General features: G+C 37.6%; 1 protein-coding gene across 1 annotated transcript in view; it reads left to right on the top strand.

Moving 5' to 3' along the window:
* GUCY1B1 (guanylate cyclase 1 soluble subunit beta 1) overlaps positions 1-14,139 on the top strand; it is a 43,163-nt gene that overhangs the window by 18,115 nt on the left and 10,909 nt on the right. The window contains exons 4-7 of the mRNA XM_030491935.2: positions 42-160; positions 5,093-5,290; positions 11,717-11,947; positions 13,385-13,501. Coding sequence (XP_030347795.1) covers positions 42-160; positions 5,093-5,290; positions 11,717-11,947; positions 13,385-13,501 — 665 coding nt within the window. The remainder of the gene's footprint in view (positions 1-41; positions 161-5,092; positions 5,291-11,716; positions 11,948-13,384; positions 13,502-14,139) is intronic.

Raw genomic sequence — 14,139 nt, 5'->3', positions numbered from 1 at the left:
TACAGTGTTTGCACTTAATTGTATTTTCCTTTTTTAACTAGATCTAAATGCCGGGGAAATTCTTCAAATGTTTGGGAAGATGTTTTTTGTGTTTTGTCAAGAATCTGGTTATGATACAATTCTACGTGTTTTGGGCTCGAATGTCAGAGAGTTTTTGCAGGTAAGAATTTTGTGACAAATTTTTTCAGATACCAGATGGAATTATGGTCTAGTCAGCAGATTAGATAGAGATTTGGAAATACAAGCTGCACTCTGTAATCTCCCAGTTATTTGTGGAGAGGTGTCTGAAAACCTTCTTCCTTGGTATTTGTACTTTACAGGGCTTTCCACTGCTCAGCAGTTTTAGTGGTGGTGGTGTCTTTCCCTCTCAGTTAATACAGTATTCAGGTACCTGATAGAGTCATAATTTTCCATAGCATCTTTAACTGTTCAATTTTATAAATGAGTGAGAAGGCATGTAACCTGGGGTTGCAGAGGCATTCCTAAATCTGAAATTTCATTTGAAATTCCAAAAAAAGTTTTGAACAGTTCTTATATGTAACAGAAGTATGGGGTAGAAGAAACCTGGAAAAACCCACCAGTCCACATTGTCTGTGTGTGTTAAGTAAAAAGACTTACCTTGCTTATTCTAACAGAAAATGCGATCTTCAGGTTTGTAGGGTATATCTTCTTCTAAGTTCTCTTGGACTAACTATAGCTACTGGTTATTTCTAATTGTACATTATGTACAGAGCTAGAGCTCGTACACAGCTTGTCTCAAAGACATTATCCTTCATCCCTGAAGTATGGGTGGGATAGAGTAGCAGTGTTAAAGTAAATTTTTATGCTTTCCTGACTGCAGAACAGCGTGGTGTGGCACTGTAAACCAAAACAAAATGAAAACAGTTTCTCAGTAGCGTGAAAGAAATGCAGTTGCTTCTCTGAAGTGTGATTTCTAAGTGTAGAAAAAATGGGCTTCCCTTTTTTGTCACTTGGAAATTGCTAACTTCAGAAAAACACTTTGGATTTAAGATTTGTCATATATTTCACTTTTGGAGAGAACTGTGTGCTATAATGAGTATAAAAGTACTCATTAAGATTTCACAGGACATTGCACAAAAGCCGAGTGTCAAATCTCTGTTGATTTTCACTGGAAATTTAGCAGCCTCTTGTAATCTGTTCCCTTAAAAGGTCTCCAGCAATAATAAGTGAAAAGAGCAGAGTGCACAGGTTGCTGGCTTGCTAGAATATTTACTTGTGTGTCTCACTACTTACCCCATAATTTGGATTATTACAGAGTAATAGATGTATCTACATCCTAGATGTAGTCAACCCAGACTTCTTGTACAGATCCCATGAATTGTAATTGCTGGGCAGACAGTGCATGTGTACTCTCCAACATGCGCATACCATGTGTGATCTGTGTACTGCAGCAGCCTCATGGAAGATGATCTTTGCTGCATTGAAACGCATTGATCTGTGTACTATTGTCTGTCTGTGGGATGTGATGTCCTTTATATTTCATGGCTTCATTCACAGGCCACCCTCAAAGCAAGCTTTCAGATAAATGGGATTTCTAAAGATGACTCATGTACTGAAGTTGCAGTTAGGGTTGACCAAGAATAGGGGAGGAAGAAAAAAAGGGTGTAGCTGGCCCATTGCTTCATCACTGTGGGTATACAAGGATGGGCCAGTCCTTCTCTGTTCCTTTCCTTCATGCCCTTTTCCATACAGTGTACTTCCTTCCATTCCTTAATTATGTGTGATGATGAAAAGACTGCACATTTGTAGTGCGCACCAAACATTTATAAAAGTGTGAACAGCTTACATTTATTTTCTTCTAATGACAGTATTTTAAGCTGCTGTGTTTGAATTCCAGTGTTAACAGATGACATTGGCTATTATATACCTCTGTAAATTTTTAGAGGACTAATGTACTAGTAACTGTGCCAGAAGTGTACTTTTTAGCTTTTTGTTATGATGAAAAATCAGCGTTATCTGTGATTTATTATTTGTGCATCTTCCAGCAGTCAGATTAGGTCAGGAAACTAATTGATATACCTGTTAAAAAAATAAGTGCAGATTGGGTTCAATGTGCTGAACTTGTGTCAGATTCTTAAAACAGAGTTCCAAAAGGTGCTGCTTAAAGTCTGTACTGAGTCGGGGTACATGAAGTAATTGAGGCCTGCAGCTTTTTAAAGTATGTGAAAATAAATCTCATCTATACGTTCTGTTTCCCTTGACATCTCAGAGAAAATTTAGTTTATTCATAGATGAAACACAGGTACTTCAAACTTCATGAAAGAGGTAAAAAAAAAGATGCAGCTAAATCTGATATTTATACTTTCTGTGGAAAACACAGGCCTGGAAGAATTGCAAATCATATTGAAAGACACTGTGCCCAAGAGAAGCAGTGTGAAAAGAGGTATCTCCGAAGAAACCCAGTGTGTACCTTTCTACTGAATGAAAATCAGACACTGCAGTAGTGGTTAGTTCTCTCATTTAGGGAATCATTTACATGACTATTTAATTGTTCATAATAGCAGTGCAATAAATTTCAGGGGACTAATTCCTCTTTTAGAAAAGTTTCCAGATGCTTTGTACTGCACAGAGCTGAACAGCCTATCTTTGTATTTCAGTTGCCAGTCACAACTCTTTTGCTTTTAGACAGGCCAGGATCTGCCTGAGTTAGTGTTACTGCTTGTTCTTGCTTGGAGATCCCTTTGTGTTTTGCCATGGAGCTGGTCGCTGCTCTCCAGAGCACTAGAATTAGTGTCTCCGGTCCCAGCACAAGCTCTGGCATATATCTAAGCAGTTTAGGAGCCACGAATTCAGGCAGAGAGCTTAACCTATTATCTGTACCTGATCGCACCTCTGGCCCACAGCAGGTAAACAAACTAGAAAAACCCACACATTTGTTCTTCCAGAAGCTGCAACGTCAATTTAGAATGGATCAAACACAAAAAAAAAAAAAAAAAAAAAAAAAAAAAAAAAAAAAAGAGTGGAAGTGACAATGGCACAATGACAATGTCTAAATGGCAGGGTCTGGGAGTGACTTCAGCCCCTTGATCTTGAAGCACATCTCTACAGCTTCTTGAGTTGGAGCAGGGTTCTGAATATTGTAAGCTCTTTGCTCGACCCATAATCTGTATGCACAGGGAGAAAAGACGCATGGGGGACTAGAAAGCAGCTGCAATACATCCAGAGCTAGTCTGTGCTCTGGATGACTAGAAAGTAAAGGCTAAAGGGCATATCATATGGGTTCACCTGTGACACTTCTTGGACAAAGTCAGCAGTAGTGGGGTAGTAGGCTGGCAAAGTGGTCTTGCAGAATGGGGCTAGTGCCAGATGTTAGCAATACTTGTGCCAGACTTAAATGTTAATAATTACACAACCATCTTAATAAAATTCTGGCCATGATACTGGCCATAACAAACTCCTTTTTAAATTCTTCAGGTGTTGATGACTAACTGAAAGATTGTCGTCTTTTCCCACGTATCTCTTCAGCAGTTTTTTTCCAAAAGGTCAATATATCCCAGCTGTTTCTGAGACATATGTACTGAAAGAGCATTTCTGTACCCGATTAAGGAGATTGTGGGGCACTCCCTCAGAGCCAGTCAGATCTCTTGGTCTTTTCTCATCCACACTTCCAAAGCAGTCTCTTCCCATTTCATTGTCTTGAACTCTGCAAAGATCTTGCAGAATTTGCCTTCAGGCAATTGCAATTGAATGCCCACTAACAGCTGGAATGAATTGACTCCCAGATTGTTGCCTTGTCAAGTTTTGATTTGGAGGTGTTGATATAGCAACAAAAACATAAATTTGAAACAAACCAAAAACTGAAGGAGGAAGTTCCAAGCTGAGTACATCCTACGGAATTCATTTCTAAGCATCTCATTTCCTCTGAAAGCCTCCCAGAAGAGGCAGCTGTCCAAGCACTTCACAGCTCACATGAAATCAAGTTCAGTATGCTTCCACAAATTTGATAATCAACAGATGCTCATGAAAGGTGGAGAATGTCCCAGACAGCACATTGAAAATATTTTCACCTCACTTCTTGTGCTGGCAGAAAACAACATGCAGAGCCTTGTGCTAGCACTTACTTCAGAGGGCAAGAAAACAACATTTAAAATATGCAGTAATCTTCTGGACTTAAGATGTAAAGGAGTTGTATGAATTTTACAATATAGGTAAATAATTGTGTGGGTTGCAACACTATCCACCAAACTAGGTTGCTCTTACTGTGTTAAATATACAGTAAATAGCAACCTGAAGCCTTGAAAATTGCTTCACAACCAAAGTCGGAGCTAGTCTTGTGTTCTAAGTGTGATTGTGATCTCATTGTTCTCTTTAATGTCCTTATTAGATATGCCTATCAATTTATCATTTAGCTCTCCTTTTTCTGGTCAAGATTTAAAGTTCAGTGCATAAGATGTCCAGGACATTAACTAGAAAAATAGAAGACTTCTTCCCTTGCCTGAATAATCTTTTCTGAAACGTGATTACAGCAGCTGTGATATGTGCTATGTATTCTGTGGGGTTTTTTTTCAATTATTCTCAAAGAAAATGTGTATTTGAGGTTGGTCTTTCAGTCATTTTTATCTTTACATTAAAATTTGAAACTTTGTTAGGTCCTGTAAACTTGGGTTGACTGTTACAAATGTCAGAACTAGGCCTTTTCACTGAAAATAAGGAAAAAGATTCATGTTTATTCAGACATGGTTATTTGTATTTGACACCTAAATTCACATCTTAAGAGGAAATTATAGGGACTAGAATCAGAAGGGGTAAAAATGGGTAAGGTACAGGTTTGGGAAACTCACACAGAGCCTTTAATCATCAGAGTGTTTCAAAATACAGCATGGTCAAGCATGAATTCTTACTAACTGGAGTAATTTTTAATAGTATTAATTTTGATTGCCACAGTAGATGGAAAGAACATCACAAGCTATCCGAAAAGCCTGCTATGATGGCAGTTCTACAAATCATGGCAAATGCACAGGGAGTGTGAGAAAGTAGGAGAAAGCAGATATTCAAATTAGAATATGTACATACCTTCTTCGGAACTAATAAGTGAATGCCTCGTAATCGTGTTTTTAATTTCTTCTTCCAGAACCTGGATGCTTTGCATGACCACCTTGCTACTATTTACCCAGGCATGCGAGCCCCTTCCTTCAGATGTACTGATGCAGAGAAGGGGAAGGGGCTCATTCTGCATTACTATTCGGAAAGAGAAGGTCTCCAGGATATTGTCATTGGCATCATCAAAACAGTAGCTCAACAGATCCATGGTACAGAAATAGATATGAAGGTAATGTCTGAAGGGATGCGCACATTGAAAACTTTTGTCAAATAAAGAAAATCAGAAGAGAACTGAAGTTAGCTCAGGTTGAATGGCTAGTTCTGTGTAGTGGTGGTGATATACTTGATGTCTTTGTTTAGATTCTATTTTGTAGAAAGCCATAGTTCAAACATTTACAGCAGGTGTTAGTACTCAGATACGGAAGGATGCAACAGAATCAAAACAATCTTCCTCTTAGGTCCCTGTTTATTGAAAGTGTTGAGACAGACAAGAAGGACCGTGTTGGAAAGTTGGCTGCAAGAGTGCTGAAGCTGTTGATTGACAAGCATTTCTTTTGGTAGCACAGGCAACTTATTCCGTCCTCCTTCTCTTACTGCTCAAGCTTGTCCTATGACAGTTTCTTCAGCTGTGTCCCTCCAGCTGTTGTCAAACTATAAAATAAACTAGACTGAGGAAATGAACTGGGTTCAAAATAACTTTTTTTTAATTGAGTTATTAAAATAACATTTTTTTTTTCTGGGTTTATTACACCTATTCCTTTATATGGTTTGGTGTTCTTTCTGTCAGAGTTCTTCCAGCATAGTCAAGGGGTCATGCAAAAACAAAAGTGATCAGCAAGGCAGAGGAGAAATAATATATGCTCTGAAGAGGTTTAAATATAAATATTAATTATAAATTTACTTCTCATTTTCATGTGACTTTCTTAGGCTTTTCTGGAAATTTTATTGTTGTACTGTAATTAAATCAAAACTTAATACTATTGGTCAAACCTAATGTAAGTGAGCACATAGTTCAATTTAAATCCAAACTATACTTACAGACTGACTGAGCCAAAAGCATGTGGATGCCTAAAAATCAGTGTTACCTCTAAACAGAAGAAAGTGCATATTGTCCATATTTTATTTTGTCTATTACCCTGTTTTTTCCCTGGTCTCTATTAGAAAGTCATGTGCCCTCAACCCTGAACTTTTGTTGTCTCTGCTGGTTAGTAATCCTAGCTTTTTTCACCTTTAATGACATTAAATAGTGCTTTACTCCACAAGTACTCACAAACTACACTGGTAGTTATGTAGAGAATAATCAGTTACTTGTTTCTGCAAGGTCAGAGTGCCAAAATTTGCACCTTATCCCCACAGGCAGTGAAAGTCTCCCACCATTACTCGACAGGTCAACTATTAATCATTAATGGTACATAGTGGGAGTATTACAGCAGAGTAAGCCTGCCATTGTGGTACCTGACTAGTTTTACACTGTTCAAAAAAATGAGAACAGGAGAAAAAAATTGGCTGACTTCTTTCATTTCAATCCCTTGCCTCATAATTTGATTAATGCTTTTGTGTTTCAGACTGTTAGTAATGCTTTGAAATAGCACAGCACAGAAAAATGATGGAGTTGATTTTCATTCCCTGTTTTTGTGGACCAATCGATGCCTCTTCGGTAAAATTTTTGGTTTGGTCTTTAGTTAGAATTTTGCTTAAGGAGGAATTTTTTTTTTTTTTTAACTGATAAGAGCCTCAGTGCCTAGCCCTGAGTTTCTGATGTTATGGGAGTTGCCTTCCAACTTGCAAGAACAGAGATGAGATTCACAAGTTGTCCTTCCAGATCTCTTTATCTAAAGCATTTACATAACAATCCAACACAGGACTGGTTTAGTAAGTTATGCAGTTCTCTTTATATTAGTGTGAAGTTGATATCTACAGTTTGATGTTTAGTATTTTATTAGTCACTTTTCTTTTTTGGCTATTTAGAACAAATGCTTACATAAATCTGTTTGAGAAAATGCATGCTTCTAAGCTGTATTTTCACACAATTTTGCTTGAATTTCTCTTACCTTTTTTTTACCAGCTTCTGTGCAAGTGGTAGCAGATCTTAAATTGTTTACAGTAATTCTGGTTTTATATTTCATTAAGTGATAAGATTTTGTTTCGTGGGTTACACAGAATCACGGAATGGCACAGGTTGGAAGGAATATACATACGTATGTGTGTATGTATATACATACATGTTCTTCTAAAATATAATAGGGCTTCCCTTTCCACAATGCTGTCCTTCAGGACATGTATCCTTTCTTCTAACACCTAGGGTATGTGTGTGCTGAAGGCAAGGAAAAAAAAAAAGGTAAAAGGTCTCAATTTGTCACTGTTAAATTCTGTTAGCACTGAAAGGAAGGCCATTTTATTTGAACTTGGATTCACAATTGCAGTTCTATAGTTCAGGAAAGCCCAGGTTGACATGGATGGATTAATTAGTTCAAAACCAATTTGCTTTATCTTCCCTGATACGGTAATTCAGTTTTAGCTAAGTAGAGCTAAGACTATATAATGTTTGCAGCAGTTATTGTCCCAACAGTTGTTCCTGACTTTGAGAACACACTAAGAGTATTTAAGTTCCACCAGTATCAGTATGAGAGCTAAAAATCTTCACAGTGCTGGTGACCAGCTTTGGCATGAGATCTCTGTTAGAAGCCTTCTTGCTATGACTTCTCTTGCTTCACTTGTCAGCGGTTGTTTGTGTATAAATGAGCGTAACCTGTGAAGGTGAAGTCAGGACAGGGATTCCCTCAAGGCTACAAATGGTACCAGTCAACGAAGAATGTTGTAGAATCCTGCAAAGCCCAGAAATCTGTTGGGAAAACAGACTTTTGCAGTTCTGTTATTATCTGAGAGCAGACTCTCAGTGTCTTTCTTTTAGACAGGGAAGATGGTTTACAATATAAAATGAAAAAAGATCTGGGGAAGTCCTTGACAAGATGGTAATTTCAGACTGTCTCATTACTAATGGCAATATAAAAATCAAAGCCAAGATGTGACAAGCTGGAGAGCTGACCTAAAAACTACTTCGGTACTTGTGGAGGACAAGCAGTACTGACCACATGTTAAAATGCTAGCTGTGTATGAAGATGTCAGTCATGCAGCACGATCAACCTCTAATTCTGACACAAGGGCAGCTGGAAACTTAGAGACATTCCCACGGTTTTAATGTTGGGTGTGCAAAGCTAAGGGTGGTACCATTTACACAGAGAACTGCTTTGCCTCAGGATCCCCCCAAAACAGCTGCAGTGAAATTCGTCAAGTAACATTGCACACTTGGTTTTGATCAGAAGAGATCAAAAATTTCATCCTGTACTGACCTTTAAATGGCAAACCCCTGACTTTGTATTAATCTTCACAATCTGATGGAAAAAGCTCCCTGTCCAAGGACAATCTGTCCTTCCTCCTCTCTCTGTCCCGAGATATGAGTGTATCTCAAGGACATCCTCATATCTATATAACTGAGTTTTGTCGTGTAGGTACATCAGTGGAAGTTTAACAGATAGCGCATGTTCATTATACCTGCTGTATCACGGTGATACTGCTGGATTTAATGTCTTGTGTGAAGCTCACCAAATATATTAAACCACAACATCATTTTAAATTAACCGATCTCTCAATTGTCCTTCTCTGAAATATTGGTTTGACTTTTCACTTGTCTAAGAAACAACAAACTCTGAAGATACACCCTCTGGAAAGCACAGGCATGTTAGCAGTTGTTATATGTTCTCTTTGGAACGAGGAGAATGATTTTCCGCTTCAGTTTTTAATTGCAGTTACTATGGTGATTGAGCTCTTAGACGTGGTGAACTGATGTCACTTCACCACCTGAGACCGCAGAGGAGGAAGAATTAGATTTGATTCTTGGCTTTGTTGCTTCCGTCACTGAACTTTCATTTGTCAAGCATTTAACAGAGGCTTCTTCAACAGTATTTAAATGACAGTGAAATTCCATGGCTTACAAACTTTGCTTGGAGGGTGAAACAATGGGTGAGTTCTATCCTAGTTAAGCTTACTACAGAGTATGTAGGACAGGTCTTTGGCCAATTAGGTTGGATCTGTAGGTACAAGGGTGAAGGGACAGAATTTAACAAATTCTGTTAATGGCAAGAAATGCATATTTTAAATTTGCTGGCAAAGTGGATGACATGGTGAGATGGGAAGATTAGATAGTGCATAAATGATGTGAGCAGAAAAAACATAATGAAATTACATATCCAATGGGAAGTTATGAATCAGTAGCTTTCTTAGGCTGGAGAGGGGTATAATTGTAGTGTCTGTTAAGAAGGGTCTGTGCATGGGTGACCAGAATCAAGTTCAGTAAACCAACCATGTCCACAGCATGTCAGGTTTACCAGGAGTATGCATCTGGCACTGTGGCTAGCCTGTAGATGTGACACATCTACATGTAGATGTGACACATCTACATTTCATGTGTTTGGCCTGTTGTTCATTTGCTGCACTAATGTGATACACTAGTACAGCAGGCATTTCTTGATGCCCTGGAGTCTGGTCAAAAATAGTGTTGCAAATGAAGATGCTTGGGAAATTTTCAGCAGTGACTATTTGGTCAGTAGGTTATAATATTACTCTGGAAGGTGGTGTACTGTTAATATGAACATTTCCATAATAATTATTAGATATTTAAAAATTAATTTTAGGACTGCTTTGCTGAATTAAGAAGCTTTTGATTCAAAATAAGCATTTTGTGTTTTTTTCAGTTGAGGCAAGAGCAGCTCTTTGAAGTAAGATCCAAGACTGGAAATGATCTGGAAGCATAGATCACTTCTAGTGATAATTCTACACAATTTGAAAAAGATTACTGTGTCTCAGCTATCCCTGGCCACAATAATATTAGGAATAGAATAAAACTTGTGGGAGTGTGCGTGAGTGGTAGAAAGTAAGAGCTGAGACTGTAAGTGTGTTCTGTCCTCAGTATGGCCACAGTCTCTTAGGGATAATGATTTAAAAGAAAAAGAAGAACATGGAGAACCTTTAAACCCTAAATTCAGAGGAAAACTAGGTCTCCATCTAGTATATTCCTTTTTCCAAGACAAACACACGTAATTTGTTTTCCTCAAATGACCACCACATAATTTTTCTGAGGTTTACCTTTTATTAACTCATAATTTCCCACTTCTCTTTGCCACACACTGGCATATGGATTACCAACACAGTTTCTTGAGGAAATTAGGTTTTATCAACATTAGCGTTTGAACTTGTTCATACATCCAGCCTTAGGTACCTACATTAGCTGGTAAATTCAGTATCCCGATCCTTTTCTGTTAGTTACATATGCAATAGAAAGACAAGACTAAGGCAGCATGTGGTATAGGGCACCTAAACCAGGCTCCTGCTCTGAACTGTTCTCCAGAAAAGCCACTCTTTCCTTTAAACAATAGTTAGATAGGAGATCAAGGAACACTGCCTTCTTAATTAAGCATCATTTAGCAAAAAAATATAGTTTTGTTGTTTCACACTCCTCCATTTGTATAGGAACAAACAAAGGTATCAGCATTCCCCAACCTGTCAGCTATCATGGCTGACAGTTGTGGAGGAGAAATATTTAATAAACTAAACATCTTAGGGATCAATGCAGTGTTTGTGCTTTTAAGAAGTCTATTTTGCTTCAGTGGCTTTAGGATCAAATTCTACATGAAAGCAGAATCAGGTGCAATGTGTTCCAGAAAGTTGCCGCTAAACAATACAGTGTAAATAGAATTGTTCTGTTCCAGTCATTAAATCTAATTAAGCTTGAGAAGAGGTGAATTTGGCCTCTCAAGGTAAATTATATTATTCTATTAGTTATTAGCTTTAATTATACTGCAATACATGACTCTCACTGCAAACAAAACAATCCCTATTAATTTCCTGTTTTTTACGAAGTTTGAGTAAAATTAATAAAGTGTGAGCTACTATACTCAAGACACTTATTTGAGATTCCACTGATGTAGATGACTAAGGTTTTCCTGTGATTTCATTTAATAGGGAATGCAGCTTGGAGAAGATTCTCATTACTTTTAGTTTTATCCATTTATATTCATCTTGAATGTGTAGGGACTCGAATCTGCTTGAATGTGTAGAGACTGCATATTCAAACATCTGCTCCATCCACCTTTCTTCTGGCTGACTGTGACATGCCCATCCTCTGGTCAGCACTACTTGCTGTTCTGTCATAGACCTTGCAAACAGATTTCAACAAAATAAGGATTCACGTGGTCTGTGTAATTCAAGGTTTGCCACAGGTTCATTCAACGGTGGGGGGGGGGGGGAGTCCTGTTTTCCAACAAGTACCAGTTAAAGCAAGCATAACCGTAGCCTTGACCCCTAATTTCAGGATGTGCATTTTACTCAGGCTTTATAAATTGTATTTGGGTGATACTCAATATGTTGTTCATGTAAAGAGCAACTAGCACTAAGCAAAGGCAGAATTATTCACCTGGAATTATAAAGACTCTCTAAAATCAGAAATACTTAATAGAAAACAGTATTTTCCAAGATGCAGATACCATTCTTGAATTAATCTTTTTGCTCTAAATGCGCTCCTGTCTTTAAAATAGCATTCCAGTTATTAATGAGTAGCAGAGTTTTCAGTTGTTATTTTTTTTTCCCCTTCATTTTCTAGGTTATTCAACAGAGAAGTGAGGAATGTGACCACATTCAGTTTTTAATTGAAGAGAAGGAGTCTAAAGAAGAGGACTACTATGAAGACCTTGACAGATTTGAAGAAAATGGTACCCAAGAGTCTCGCATCAGTCCCTATACTTTCTGCAAGGCCTTCCCTTTCCACATAATATTTGACAGAGATCTGGTGGTCACGCAGTGTGGCAATGCTATATACAGAGTCCTTCCACAGGTTAGATGATTCTCATGCATGAATAGTTACAGAAATTCCTAGTAGTAGAGGCTTCAGGGGTTTATTTTAAAGATTAATAAAATAGATTTAGGATTCTCTGTCTAAATTGCATTTCTGTGTAAGTATATAATATTTACTACATTGTGCTCCTCTTGTTTGAAAAAGGACTGTGAAAATAGCCCTAATTCTGCAACAGCTCTGTCTCTTATGATCATATCCATATGCAGTAAGAGAATAAGCTTGAGCAAAAAAAATCTGATCACCCCCACAAGTCAGATGTTAGCTTGATACCCTATTCTGTCTCATAGCTCACTCCAAAATACATTTGCTATGAAAGTGGTAGATAACTCGTTAAAGTGGATGTGATACAGTCAGTGCAACTTGGCCTGGGGTTCAGGACATGGTCTTGCCCATGCTACTGCATAGTGTAGCAGCAGATAACATAGTCTATATACGTTACTTGATAGTAATGCCTTTAAATACTTAAACTGTTGGTTGCACAATAACTGCAGAGCAGAAAACCAGGAATTCTAGCATGCTTTCTTGGCTTATGCATCAAAAGCATCAATATTAACTAAGATGAGCCAAGCTATATTTGTGAGGTGTGTGTGTATATATATGTATATGTATATATATACATATATATGTGTGTGTATGTGTTCTGAACTGAATGCACCTACTGCAATTTCCTATGGTTATTTACAGTAGAAGAGTACTCAGAGGTCCATTTAGGTCCATTTAATGTTACGTATTCTGTATATGAATAGGATACCTCAGATTTTGCCTGAAAGAGCTGACAGTGTTTCAAAATATAAGTAACAGGTAAAAGGAATAATATGAGAAAAGCAAAAGGTAGCATGATGAAAATGTCAAATGATCTTTACAATTATGTAGGCTAATGTTGCACATACTTTTAAATGTGATTTTATTAGCTTTTTGCTGCAATTTGTTTTTGATAATTTCTCTCCGAATTATGCAGAAAAATTTTAAAGAAGAGCTTTGTAAGTAGCTTTGCCAAATTCTTCCCAAGGGCATTCACTGAACAGCTGTTCAGCCTACTGAGGATGGCTATCAGTATCCTTATTATCAGAGGGGATGCTTTAGAGAACATGGCTTATTGAAAAGGTAGTTTAAAGGAGGTCAGTCAAGAGTAAAACACTGGAAAGCTTTTTTACTGTAGAGTGGGAACATTTTGGCAGATAATGAATGTGATAGTCTAACACAATTTTACAAAGCCATCTTGCTGACTAGAATTGCACTTTGATATACTTCTGATGTAAAATCCTTAGTTCGAAACCCTTGTATTTTAATGGAGAAATGCATAAAGCGTATATTCTCTTCCATTCAGTATTGTCATCTTAGCAAATTGAATAGAATTACTTCATGTTTGGTTTTATTATAAAACATAACAATCTTTTTTTTTTCTTCCAATTCTAGCTGCAGCCAGGAAATTGCAGTCTATTGTCAGTTTTCTCCTTGGTCCGGCCTCATATTGATATTAGTTTCCATGGGATCCTCTCACATATCAATACAGTCTTTGTACTGAGGACCAAGGTAACTAGAGAATATTCACCTGGCTTTTCTTTAAGTAAATATGCTTTGGAGAGATACGAAAAAGTGCTGAAAGATCAGAAGTCTTCAGAGAAAATTCTTTCCACAGCAGTAGTCCCTTTTGAGCTGGAAGCCAAGAAAAAGTCACAGGTCTGAATTCATGTGTGGCTGTCAAGTAGAGCACTTTATGGGCATGGTGAAGTGCATATACCTCATGTCTGATGCTTTCTTTGCAAGGGGCCAACCCATAATATGGCGTTGTACTAAAGTATATGTAGAAAGATAATTACATTTACTTTTGCTTCATAACAATATGAGAGACAAATATGAAATGTGTTCTTGCTTGGGTATGTACATTCATACACAGTTGTGTGTCCTTTTCTCTAGAGAAGGCAGGAGAGCAGGTGGCTGATGTAGAGCTTGTAGAGTAGCATATACTATCTCAAGGAGCCTGCTTATTTATAGAAAAATATACCTGAGAGAAACACAACAAGATTTCTTAGAGATGCTCCCAGGCACAGGTAGAACTTCATAGAATAGGCAATACTTTTGTCAAACTGTTGTGAAGACATGACACAGAAGAAAAGAAATTACAAACATGAATGTAAAGAAAGATACCATGCTTTATATCTTTGAGGTAG

The sequence above is a fragment of the Strigops habroptila genome, chromosome 7 (genome assembly GCF_004027225.2).
Source record: "Strigops habroptila isolate Jane chromosome 7, bStrHab1.2.pri, whole genome shotgun sequence".
In the NCBI taxonomy this organism is placed as follows: Eukaryota; Metazoa; Chordata; class Aves; order Psittaciformes; family Psittacidae; genus Strigops; species Strigops habroptila.
This window is presented reverse-complemented; position numbering and strand designations above follow the sequence as displayed.